This window comes from Lipotes vexillifer, unplaced genomic scaffold (genome assembly GCF_000442215.2).
Source record: "Lipotes vexillifer unplaced genomic scaffold, Lipotes_vexillifer_v1.1 scaffold367, whole genome shotgun sequence".
Lineage (NCBI taxonomy): Eukaryota > Metazoa > Chordata > Mammalia > Artiodactyla > Lipotidae > Lipotes > Lipotes vexillifer.
In genome coordinates, this window is record NW_006795832.1 from 1,613,512 (window position 1) to 1,627,071 (window position 13,560).

A 13,560-nucleotide genomic window follows, 5' to 3' on the forward strand; every position below is an offset into this window, starting at 1 on the left:
CTCTTAATTTGGTTCCTGCTGAAACAACAACAACAAAATTGGTTAGAGCATAAACTCTGAGCATTTAAAGAATCCAAATAATATGTTAAGAGGGATTATTGATTGTATTGCATGTTACAGCTAATAACTCCCTACAGTGCATTTTCTAATCATCAGGACCTTTAGTTTAAAAAAATGCCTTTTGGATAGTCAAACTCCTTAGCTCTCATACCCACCTGACTCAGTTGGTCAAAAAGGCACCAAACAATTTAGGGTGTAGAAACATAGAGCTATAGGTATTTGATGAGTCTGGGAAAGATGGGACCCACAGAGAGAAACCAAAATTAAAGATCAATACTGTCCTATCTCTGCTTTTTTCAAGGAATTGAGAGGATCCTGTGGAAAAAGTCATCACTTTGAGGCAAATTTCATGGCAGGTAAGTGCCTCCTTTATGCTGTAAGATATAGATTTGACTTTTCGGTAAGTTCTAATCACATCACAAGCACACAGTGAGTTAAGTACTCACAGGGGTAACTAAGGTGAGTGAAAAATCTAAATGAAATCCACATTGTACATTTCACAATGCCTCCCAATCCTCCATATGTTGTTTTCTAGAAATTCTACTTTGATGCATACTTGCCTTTTTCTCCTTTTGAGCCTCTTCTTCCTGGAGGACCCACTTTGCCTTTTATTCCTTGTGGTCCAGGAGGCCCAGCACTACAATATACAACTTTCCAGTGGGAAAGGGGGCGGGCAGAGAGAATCACACAATTTTTGTGAACATCTGATATAGAACATCTGATATAGATCTGATATAGAACAAGTAGAGCTTGGTGTGTTCACATTCACACCATCCCCTCAACACCATTCTTTCTTCCATTCCTTTCTTATGATTCTTTCTCTCTGCTATAAGAATATGTATACAAATAGACCATACAATTGTCACAGCAAGCTTCTGCTACCATAACCATTGATAACACTATCCCTAATCTCAGCCCTAATTTAATGGGTTGCAGAGCAAAGTAGTAGATAATAAAACAAACAAATATACCAAAACAAAACAAATAAAAAACTAAAAGTAAATATATGGCAAATATATTTTGCCCCTTAATTATCAATAATTACCTAATAAAGAAAGCATAAAGCAGGGTTTGTAAAAGCAAAAATTCAGAGACATCTGATTAAAAATGTTAGATAAAATGCAAACAATAAGTTCCTTGTCTCCCCAAATACCAGTAAGATAACAGACAGTAAAAGAATATTATAAAAAGGTATAATCTTTCAAGACAAAGAAAAAGAGAAACAAAAGCAAAAAAAAAAAGTAAAAAGATATAGCAGACCTTAAAAAGCTGAATTCCAAGCAGGCTGTGGGGAAAGCAGAAACAGAACACAATTTACCTAGGAAATCTCTTCCAAAGTTCAAGAATTGGTACCTCTGAAGTAGAATGACAGTGAGACCCCAAACAGGATGACTGGTCAAAGAAGCAGCTAAATAGTAAGAACACCTTCTCAAAAACTGCAGCAGGAAAAAACAAGCCCCCTCAAAACTGGAGGAAACAGACAATGAAGTAAGAAGGAATCTTTAAAATAAACTATATAGTTTAGAAAGCAGACAAGGGAAGGCATTTCATTCCCAAAACAGAAACAGGCTCCTGCAAAAGGAAACATTAAAAGGGAACAACAACAAAAAGAGAGAGACAGAGAGAGAGAGAGAAAACAACAGCAACAACAAAATCCTCAGAAATTTTTTAAAAAATGGTTATGAAAGCAGAAATTTAAAAATTCAGGAGCAGACTTGGAAGATGGAGTTGAGGAAGTCTACCAGAAAGTGTTACAGAAAAATAAAAAGGTGAAGAATAATAGAGTGAAGATTTGAAAAACAGACATGTAGGATTGATTCTCTAACAGACAAATATATTGAGCCCAGAAATAGAAAACAGAGGGAAAAAAAGGAGGACAAAGCATCTTCAAAGAAATACTTCAAGGGCTTCCTTGGTGGTGCAGTGGTTAAGAATCCGCCTGCCAATGCAGGGGACATGGGTTTGAGCCCTGGTCTGGGAAGATCCCACATGCTGTGGAGCAACTAAGCCTGTGAGCCACAACTACTGAGCCTGAGCTCTAGAGCCCGCGAGCCACAACTACTGAGCCCGCGAGCCACAACTACTGAGCCCGTGTGCCACAACTACTGAAGCTCACGTGCCTAGAGCCCGTGATCCAAAACAAGAGAAGCCACCTCAATGAGAAGCCCGCGCACTGCAATGAAGAGTAGCCCCCGCTCTCTGCAACTAGAGAAAGTCCGCATGCAGCAACGAAGACCCAACGCAGCCAAAAATAAATAAATAAAATAAATACATTAAAAAAAAAAGAAATACTTCAAGAAATTTTTCCAGAAATGAAGGATTTGTGTTAAATTGCTCCTAGTGCCTGCAAATGTACCCACACTGAGGTAAATCACAGTGAAATTTAAGGACATTGAAAACAAAGGAGAATTCCTATAAGCTTTCAATAAGAAAAGGGATTTTAAACAAAGGATCAAGTATCTGAAGGTTACTGGACTTCTCAGTAACAACACTAAAAAGCAATGGAAAATGCCTTCAAAAACCTGGAGGAAAAATTATTCCAATCTAGAATTTTATATTCAACCAAACTATCAATCAAATTCCACAGTAGAATAAAGGCATTTCAAACAGTGAAGACACCCCAAATATACACATTTTCTCACAAAGTATAATGAGTAAACCATTAGAAGAAATATATGAGTTGTGGAACAAAGGGACCCAGAGAGACAGAGAGACAGAGACAGACAGAGAGATAGAGACAGAGAATTCCTAGGATAATGGTGAAGGAAGATCTCCAGGCAGTGTCGCAGCATCAGCTTTTAAAATTGCAACCTGACCTAATTTAAACAGGTCAAAAAGTTCCAGATGAGATTTATTCAAAGAGATAATACTAGTAATGAGTTAAAATGTATGATTAAGAGATGTACACAATCCCAGACGGTTTGAGGTTGAATTAGCAATAAGTATATTGAAAACCAAGCAAACACACAAAGATATGACAATTATTACCAAACTGTTATGCTAGGAAAGTAGTATCATATATTATTATATGGCTAAACTGGTGAATAGCATTTATATAACCCTTCTGTGTAAACACTGCATATTTATTTAACTAAAATTATGACGGTAACTATTTTGATAGTTTGTAGGAGTGGAAAATGGCACATGTGTGGTGGGTGGGGAAAGAGGTGAATTCACCTGCTACAGAGGAGAGTCAATAGATAATGCGCAAACTGAAAAATTAAGAAATAGCAACACAAGTATGTTGAATGGCAATACAGAGGCAAATACCAAGAGATCCAGCTAATTGTGGGGAAAATTTTGCCCCTGGGGAGGAGAGAATAGGAGAAGGGGTTGCCTGGGATGGCATTTTTTTCACAAAAGGCTTTGTAGAGCTGTTTGACTCAAGCCAGGTCCATACATAACTCTATAAAAATGACAACTACATTTAAAAAATAAAAATTGTGTTAATTTACAACATTCTATCATCATACTTAAATTCCCATCCAAATACTTTCACATAATTTAAGTGATGTGGTAGTCCAACATCAGTTTACTTTTTTTGTATTATTAATACTACTAACTTGGCTTATGAAATATTAGATAACTTTTTTAAAATTTGGAAAGTCACATTTTCTGAATGATACTGCAAATATCAAATGCAACATAAATGCTAGTAAATGTGAATGAAGAGCACTTTACCATCTGATCCTGGAGGTCCCGGCAACCCTGGCACTCCAGGCAACCCAGGTGGTCCCTGGTTGCCTGGTTTTCCTGGAGCAGAATCAGCTCTCCCAGGAATACCAGCTGCCCCTGGAAATCCTGGATGACCAGAAAACCCTCGTGGCCCAGGGGGTCCCATCATGCCTCCAAGAGAAATCAAGAATGAAAACCACACATACTCTCAGATTACATTTTTCTGTAGAAGAAATCAAAATCAGTACATTCTTCTTAGGCTGTGGAATTCTTTTAAGGAAAAACAATGTAGTTAAAAAATAACTGAGTATCCCAGCCATCAGAATGCCTCACCTCCTTTGAAACAAGCACACAAGTGGTAATAAAGGTTTAGGGAATCAGATTTTCTTACCTTTTTGTCTATTCTTTAGGATTATTGGAAAAGAAATATGTATTATTTAATTAAAATTATTTTTAAAAATTTCCACTTTGATAACTTGATAAAAAATAACCTGAATAAACACATTAGCACATATAGTGAATTAAAATATGGACTCACAGAAAGACAAATACTGTATGATAATCACTTACATGTGGAATTTTAAAGATACAACAACCAGTGAAAATAACAAAAAAGAAGCACATTCACAGATATAGACAACAAACTAGTGGTTACTAGTGGGGAGAGAGAAGGGGGAGGGGCAAAATAAGGGTAGGAGATTAAGAGGTACAAACTATTACATACGAAATAAGCTATAAGGACATACTGTAAAACAAGCGGAGTATAGCCAATATTTTATAATAACTATAAATGGAGTATAACCTTTAAAAATTGTGAATCACTATATTGTACACCTGTAACACATAATACTGTACATCAACTAAAGTTCAATACAAAATTTAAAAAAGTAGAAAAAACTAAATAAGGTAATACATTAAATCATGTAGCTAGGTACCTGGTATATAATTTTAAGCTCTTTGTTTTTATAATTATCATTGACTAGTAGAATTTAATGAGAAAAATGGTGCTGCCTTTTAGATACTAAAATGTAATATTTGGATATGCTTGAGATACGCTTACATGGAGATAGTCTTCTAATCTTTTACCCCAAGATTAATTAGCACAGCCACACAAAAAAAAAATGGGACTCACATAATTATCTATGTAGATGTAAAATACTATAACCACTTAGGTTTGTGGAAAAGCAAAGAGGTGCTAGATTTGAACCTGGCCTCTCCCTCTCCAGCCACAGGTACTTAAGTAGGTTATTTAACTTATTTAATCCTCTATATCTTCCTCAGAGGCTTGTAATGAAGATTAAATAAAATAATCCACATAAGGAGCTTACTGCAATATCTGGCATGTTCTCAGGGAACGACTGGATGCTCAGTGTGTTTAGAGCAGGTCAAAGTAATGCAGCAGCAGCTAAATCCTGCTTCCCCTTGACATGCCAGTTCCCCCTCGCTGGTGGCTTTGGCTTAAAGACAGCTGGAAGCCTTGGTGTGGGAGTGATCATTACTCCTAGCTGCTTCTTCCTAAGCATGCCTGATTCCAGGATCTCTCTGTGGAAGACTGACATTATCAAAGATGGCGCCATGGTAGCTGTAGTCCCTCACGCTCTTGTAGAACCTTGACGCTCCCCTAGCAAGAGGTGAAATGTTCCCCATCCTTCAATGTACCAGCCTTTTGTGGTTGTTTGGACTAATGAAGTATGGCTGAAGGATGGCAGGAGTGACACAATATGGTTTCCAAGGCCAGATTACTAAAGAAGATTCAGCTTCTTCCTTGGGAGCGAAATGCTTGGACTGGAGTCCTGAGGCACCACGGAAGCAGCATCACTGCTCGGAAGCCACCATGCTGTAAGGAAGCCTAAATTAAGTACAGAGTCACACAGAGAGACTTGAGACTATATGAGAAATGAAGGAGAGAGATGCCTGGCCATTCCTCATGTTTCAGTTCCAAACACCATGGCTGCAACCAGATGAAAATACCTGCTCCAGAATCGCTCAGCTTAGCCCTTCCTGAATTCTTGAACCACAGAAAGAGTGAAGGGGAATATACTGAATGTTGTTGTCTTAAACCACTAGCTTTTGGGTTATTTGTTCAGCAATAGACAATTGAAACCCTGTCCGTCATCAGTAATGTAGCATGCAAGTTAAATTGATGGCTTTCGTTATTGGGTGCATATGTGCTGGGGCTTTACGTGTATTTTCAAACATTATCTTTACTCCTTCAACAACCTGGAAAAGTTTGTACCGTATAGATAAGGCACAGAAAATTTAGGCCAAATATGAATACTAATAATCGTAGCTAACACAGTGAGTCTTTACTATATCCCCAGTTGTATTCTAAGAACCATATACATATTATTTCTTTCAACTGTAACAAGAACTCCGTTTTGCAGACAGGAAAACTCAGGCACAGAGAAGTTTAATAAATGCCCAAAGATCACACAGCTTGTAAGTACTAGAACCTGGAATGTTTTTAGTCCACTGTGTAAACGCATAACTATTTCACTATACTATACTGATTGGGAAGGTTGGGATTCAATCACAGGTGTCTGACTCCAAAACCCAACTCATCTCATGGTAAATACTATAGATGACTATAAAATAAAATATGTATAATAAAGGCTACATACAGTGGTATGTTTAAAACAAAATGAACATGTACTCCTGTGGACTTGGCTACCGTCTTGTCTTCATAACACTCCTAAGACCTGACTCGGTATCTCCACAATCAGTCACTGGATGGTCCCAGACGCTGCCTGCTATCTCGTCCCAGTGCCAGGGAGAATGCTCAACCAGCTTCCAACAGGCAGAATGGGTTACAGTGTATGGCATATCGCAGCCTCGACCACCAACTGATAAGACATGAAATCAATTCAGTGGCAGCCAGCATTAAAAACTTCTTTTTTTCAAAAGAAAAGAATGGAATAGAAAATAGAGTGCATCAGATACCCCAGAGATATTATTTTGTGAAATTTGTGTTTCAACCATATGTATGTATGTATGCATATATGTGTGTAATGTAATGTAAATGCTATACAATATAAAATTATTTCTTACTATAGGTTGGAGTCAAAATATGGATTCTTTTTAAAAAGATTTTTGGAATTAAGAAGCTTCCTGTTATACTTGGCTTGGAATCTGCTAGAGACAGGTGTTACTTACTCCCACTGGGTTTTGATTTCAATCTGCTGGAGGTAGTATTTTATTATAAACAAACCCGAAAGGAGAAATGTAAGAGCAGAGTCTAGTGCCTCCCGACCAACAGAGTATTCTGTATGATTTATATAGTTCTGGGTCAATTAAGCCATGGCTGTGATATCGAAAGAGTAAATGAACTAAACAAAGCTTTATTCATTGCCTTTGTGGTCATCAGATCCTACAAAGTGAAAGCTAGCTTTGTGAAACATTAAACAAGAACTTTGTAGTTCACAGTTGAATATCTCAGGAAACTTCTAATTCCTCAGGAACTATAACATGAAACAGACCGGACAAAATTACATTTATACCAGACTTTTCTCCCCACACGTTTAATCAGTCTTCCTGGGTTCACAGAATACAAACATTCCCTAAACTTCCATTCTTAATCTCACTGGGAATATTAGCTAAGACAGCACCTGAAGGAGTTCAAAGTCCTTGTGTCAACAGGATTATTTCTCAGGCCTTTCATCAAATATTACCATGAGCCATAGGGGTTTTTTTGTGGGCGAGAGGGCTGTTGTTTTTTGTTTATTTTTTAACTAAGTCCGAATCAAAATTTTATTTTTTAATTTGCAATTTTGTATTTCCACATTTCATGCAGAAGGTTTAAGTTGGGGCCTAGGTGGATGAACTAAATTTTAACAAGTAGATGTCCATAGAGAGAGCCTTCCAAGAAAGTGGGAAAGACCTAAAGACACACTCTAAACCTAGCAGCAGTTTCCACATCTTAACTGCATCTGGTAATCTTGCGGGAAGCCTGTTTTACATACATATTTCTTATCACACCCCTGAGATAGTGATTGAATATTTCTGAGGTGCAGTCCAGGAGCCTGGATTTCTTCCAATTAAATGATTAATTGGTTTAAGCTCTGTGCTTCTTAATCCTGGCTGTACATTAGAATTAAGCAGGGGTTGGGGGCGGGTGGTGGGTACTTCCCTGGCGGTCCAGTGGTTAGGACTCCATGCTTCCAATGCAGGGGGCATGGGTTCGATCCCTGGTCAGGGAAATAAGATCCCACATGCCACGCAGTGCGGCCAAAAATAAAAAAGTATGGGGACACTTTTATAATAGTAGATGCCTTGGTCCATTCATCCCTCAGAGAGTCCAACATTCCTGATCTGGGGTACGCACAGCCATCAGTATTTCTGAAACAATGCTAAGGTGATTTTAATATCAGCTAGAGCGGAGAGCTCCTGGTGTGGAAGAGGATGAAGCAAACCTGGCGTGTAAAAGCCATACCTGCACAGACTTCCCCTGGTCTACCAGGGGGACCAGGGGGACCAGGTGGTCCAACAGCCCCCATTTCTCCATAGCGGCCAGGGTGCCCTGGATCCCCTGGAGGCCCTGCCAAAAATAATGGCATAATGTATATAGTAAACGTATATATACATTTAAAGGCTCACGCACAATCACTTTTTGTGAGCCTTGTTAAAGTACAATAGGAGATTGTTTTGCAGTTTCTCATCACGTTGAAAGTGCAATATCTTAGACCCTCCTCTGCAGACACATCAAGCAGTGCTGAACTTGTCATCGATCTAGGCTGCTTTCTTCCTGGAGGCAGCATCTTGGCAGGTCTTAGTCAAATGGTTTCACACATTTCTAGCGATTAAAAAACCTACTTTCTGAAAGGTAACATAATAAAAATCCCAGCATGCAGTTCACCCACTAAAATAAAATTTGATGTCTCATGGCTGATAGAGACAAACCAAGATGCACATCTCTACCTGCACTAGTATAATTATACATTCATGGTAAAAGTTCGTATATGTAGCCTGCCGAGTGTGTAAACTACAGAAGGACTAGGCCAAACCCTTCTTTTGGGACTATGCAAATCCCATTTCAGCATAACTTATAGAGAAAAAAAATGGAACACAAACCTTTGAGTGGAAGAGCTGGAGTTGCCAAAACCCCTGGTGGTCCTGGGTGCCCACGGTCTCCAGGATCTCCCTGAAATCATTCATTCATTCACTTTTCTTAGAAATATTAATCTTTTTCTCATGTTTCCTGGCACTAAGTAAATATTAGCATCACTAAGTGGGCATTCATATAGGAAACAAAGCCTATAGGCTGACTAGAGAAATAAATAGTTCATGGTGGTCTAAGAGGAACAAAAGTACGAGACCTCCCACCTACAAGCAGAAGTTAACAGCCAACTGGGAAAGTTCTCCCAAAAGAAAAAAAATTCAAACTCCAAAAATGCTTCCATGTGCACCAACTGGACACCTCTGAAGCCATGAAGTTTCTCAGATCTATTATGAGCATTAATGTCTAACTTGCACTCTAGAACAAATAGTTTATTTGCCTATAGGATCTGAACCTACATTTTATTTTAGCAGCAGATACTGTCCCCCTTAATTGTGTCACCTTAATGCCACCATGGCTTGTCCTGCACAAGTGCTGAAGGTGAGGTAACATAAAAAGGAAAGAAAATATGCCGTGGTGTTCAAAGCAAAGAACTCTCCACGGTTCCCTATGTTTTTAATCATGATACTGTATAATCCCTAAGGAATTTTTGAATCTCTCATTATTATTCACCTTCAAAAGGATCATTGCTCAAATGTAAAATGTAATCATTACCACATGCATTGAAATAATATAAGCAAAATGAACTCAATTTTGAATGATTCTTTGAAATATTAAAAAAAGATAAATTAAATAACGTAAGGGATATAGGATGTTATCAGACTGTACTCAGATAGGCTCACTTTTTTACCTTTGGACCAAGAAATCCAAACGGGCCAGGATCTCCAAACACTCCTGGTTCCCCCTACAAATAAGCAAAAACATGCCTTTTTTATTTTTATTTTTTAAGCATATATAAAGTATTTATTTTTATGCACATATTTACCTACAAAATTTACAGGAAATAAAACAATGCATAATATATACAGTGTTGTTTTCATGAGGATCAAACAATGAAGGTAATTGCAGAACATCAGGGATGAAGCATGCCTTTTTTAAAAAATGTGATTGGGTGACAAATTATCTCATTCTCATTTAATCTGAATGACACATGCTCACTGAGATTCTGTACAGAATCTTAACACTGCTTTGGGGTTGCATCAGACAGTTTTATGCTTTAGTTTTTGTACCCACAGTGAAATCATGTAACTTATAAAATAAATGTGTTTCCTTTCTCATTACTGTGTGTGAGTCTACAGGCCCTGGTACAACTTTTGAATGAACCTGAATTGCATTTACTAATGAATATGTATTTATCCTCTCTATAATCGTGTTCATTTACCTTTAATCCTGGAAAACCTGGAGATCCATAGAAGCCAGGGTCCCCCTAATAAATTCACAAAAATCAACACAAGCAGAATTAAAACAAAATACATAAACCAGTTCAGTGAATCATTTTTCACCTTATGAGATTGCTTCGTTGGTATTTAATCTTGTCTGCAAAGGTAGCTGAATAAAGGAAATAAATATAAAAGAGATTCCATTTCTTTATAACATTTGTTATTTTAATTGATCTTTAACCTTATTCAAAAAAATTAATGTCCTTGACAGTGCTTTAAATTAAGAACACAGTTTTGTTGTTTTTGCTGTTCTTCCATTTCAATTTATTTAATTTAATGCTTGCACTGGGCTAAATATCTTTGAATCATCGCAATATAATTTGTCTAGAGATTAATAGTTGCTCTATGCATTATCAGCAATGAAAATTACTATGCAAGTCAATACTGTCTCGTTAAGTACTAAATCTGAGTCAAATAAACTCAATGCCCATGATTGCCAAGGTCTGGCCTTCATAGTGACTCTATGAATGGGGATCCCATTAGTGACATGCGTGGAGACGTTTGAGGCCTGATACTATAGTTGTTTTCTAGCTACTGCCCCTAGATCAGTACCTTCTTTTATCAAATAGGCTTAAATGAACAATTCCAAGCTACTATCACACTGACACTGAGCCAGTAAGAAAATGCCACGATCCCATTACTTCCTGCCAATTCTCCCATCTTCTGCTTGTCTGTTTTATCCAAATGATGTCCATGAAAGGGATGCTCTGGGGCACTTAGCTATCACACAATTCTTGCTGACCAAAATATAGCATTCCTCTTAGAGATAATCTCCACTTTTGAACTCTCAGAAATATTGATCTAGTCTTATAAGAATGTGAGAGAGAGATGCTTCCAAACTCACTGAAGTTAAGGACGCCAAGAATGATCCTTACCCGAGGTCCTGGAAACCCAGGAATACCTTTCTCTCCTTTTGTCCCAATACCGGGTTCCCCCTTAAAGAGATGACACTTTTAGAGGAGTTCAAGCAACAGTATTTCAGCAATATGAATGCAAAAACAAAACGAGAAATAAAAATTATTGCCAGCAGCTTAAAGAAAACAGCTACTTTGGAAATAGTCTTCCTACAGAATTATGATGAAATATTGAAAAGTTCTAGTAACATATCAGCATTTAAAGCAGTGATAATAACCATGTAAAAAATTTTAAATTAAGATAGCACATCATACAATTTTTTAAGTTCTTTAAATAAATTACCTTGGGGCCTGGTGGTCCGGGAGGTCCAATGATTCCAGGCGTTCCTTTAATACCCTAAAAATCACAATGAATATAATCTGGCTTACTAGCTTTATTCAACATACTGAGTTCCATCGCTTTAAGAAATTACCTCTTTCAACAGCCTTTCTCCTAATTTTTTAATAAGGGATTACTCTTCAACTGTCGGTAATTAGCATCTAAGATCCAAGCGCACCTTTGAACCTGACACTCTTCAGGAGGCCAGTTCTGTGTAAGAGGTGTAGCATTGTGCGGCGTGGGACAGCAGAGCAGTGGGGGGAGCCACCAGGGAAGCAGGGCAGCAGATGCAAGCTGGGAATGCAGCCACTGAGAGGAGAGGCTCATTTTGAGCAAGGTAGTGAAACTGAATCCAGTAATTGAAAACTGACAAGAGAATGTGCACATGGCATCAGTAACATCAGTGCTGGACAAAGGAATTAATATGTGCCAAGAGCCTATTACATGCTCGGTTCTATGCATCTGTCACCTTTCAATTATCAAAGCATCAGATCCATATGTAACATCTAGAGGACAGCTGGATTTCCAGTGGTATTTTCAGCGACCATATCAAAGACATGAATGGGGGACTATATCCTGGAGGACATGTCACAGTTTAGCAGCCCAAGCTAGGTCTGCCACTCAACAGCTGGGTAAACTTGAGAACACTGGTAACCTTTCCAAGTCTCACTTTTTCAACTCTGTATAATGGAGCTAATAATAGTACCAACCTGTAAAGGTTACCCTGGGATCCAGGCAGCATTGCATGTAGGTGCTCAGCTCTTCACTGGCACGGGAACATGTTCAGAAAACGTTGGCTATGACTACTTTACCAAGGTCACATATGGATTCAGAATTACCTTTTCTCCTTTATAGAGACCAGAATCAGGTGGCTGCACCAGAAGGGTGGGTCCTGGAGAACCCTGTTGGCCAACCTCACCCTTTTAAAAAAATCAAGATAATAAGAATGTCATATTAACTTCATTTTGAAATAAAAATTGAAACTAAGAAGACTTTCACCCACATATTGTGGTATAATGCTTACAAGCCTGTATGTCATGGATTTAAAATAAAAATCGTGGTAAATACATAATGTAATTTTAAATGTTTATTGTTTTTCATAAATAATACATACTTACTGTTAAAAGTGAATTAAAAAAATAAAAGTGATCCATAATCCTACCATCCAGAGGTAATCTCTATTAAAACTTCGGTACAGTTCTTTGTGGTGTGTGTGTGCTTGTATGTATGTGTGGGTATATAACTGTGTATACACACATGTATACATGTACATATATTTACATATACACATATGTGCATAATATGCATGTGTGCATACATGTATATGTGACTAAATGGTGTGTTAAACATAATTTGAAACTCTAATAGAAGACTCTTATTCAAAAAGACACATGCACCGCAATGTTCATTGCAGCACTATTTACAATAGCCAGGTCACGGAAGCAACTTAGAGGCCCATCAACAGATGAATGGATAAAGAAGATGTGGTACATATACACAATGGAATATTACTCAGCCATAAAAAGGAATGATATTGGGCCATTTGTAGAGATGTGGACGGACCTAGAGACTGTCATACAGAGTGAAGTAAGTCAGAAAGAGAAAAACAAATACCATACATTAACGCATATATGTGGAATCTAGAAAAATGGTACAGATGAACCTGTTTGCAAGGCAGAAATAGAGACACAGATGTGGAGAACAAAAGTATGGATACCAAGGGGGGAAAAGGGGGGTGGGATGAATTGGGAGTTTGGAATTGACATATATAAACTAACATGTATAAGATAGATAACTAATGAGAACCTGCTATATAGCACAGGGGATTCTAAATGCTCTGTGGTGACCTAAATGGGAAGGAAATCCAAAAAAGAGGTAATATATGTATACCTATAGCTGATTCACTTTGCTGTACAGCAGAAACTAACACAACATTGTAAAGCAACTATACCCCAATAAAAAATATATATATTATAATGAAACTAACACTTTATAACAATAAACATAATTTAAATGTAGACTATAGTTTATATTTTAGTAAAATTTTAAATCATTTAATATATTTTACAACACTATTTTTTTTTTTTTTTTTTTTTTTTT

General features: G+C 37.5%; 1 protein-coding gene across 1 annotated transcript in view; it reads right to left on the minus strand.

The window, feature by feature from the left end:
- The window catches only part of COL4A4 (collagen type IV alpha 4 chain), a 120,339-nt gene that overhangs the window by 64,232 nt on the left and 42,547 nt on the right, over positions 1-13,560 (minus strand). The window contains exons 12-20 of the mRNA XM_007467929.1: positions 12,300-12,380; positions 11,425-11,478; positions 11,103-11,162; positions 10,170-10,214; positions 9,639-9,692; positions 8,803-8,872; positions 8,165-8,269; positions 3,742-3,906; positions 617-710 (exon numbers count right to left, since the gene is read on the minus strand). Coding sequence (XP_007467991.1) covers positions 617-710; positions 3,742-3,906; positions 8,165-8,269; positions 8,803-8,872; positions 9,639-9,692; positions 10,170-10,214; positions 11,103-11,162; positions 11,425-11,478; positions 12,300-12,380 — 728 coding nt within the window. The remainder of the gene's footprint in view (positions 1-616; positions 711-3,741; positions 3,907-8,164; positions 8,270-8,802; positions 8,873-9,638; positions 9,693-10,169; positions 10,215-11,102; positions 11,163-11,424; positions 11,479-12,299; positions 12,381-13,560) is intronic.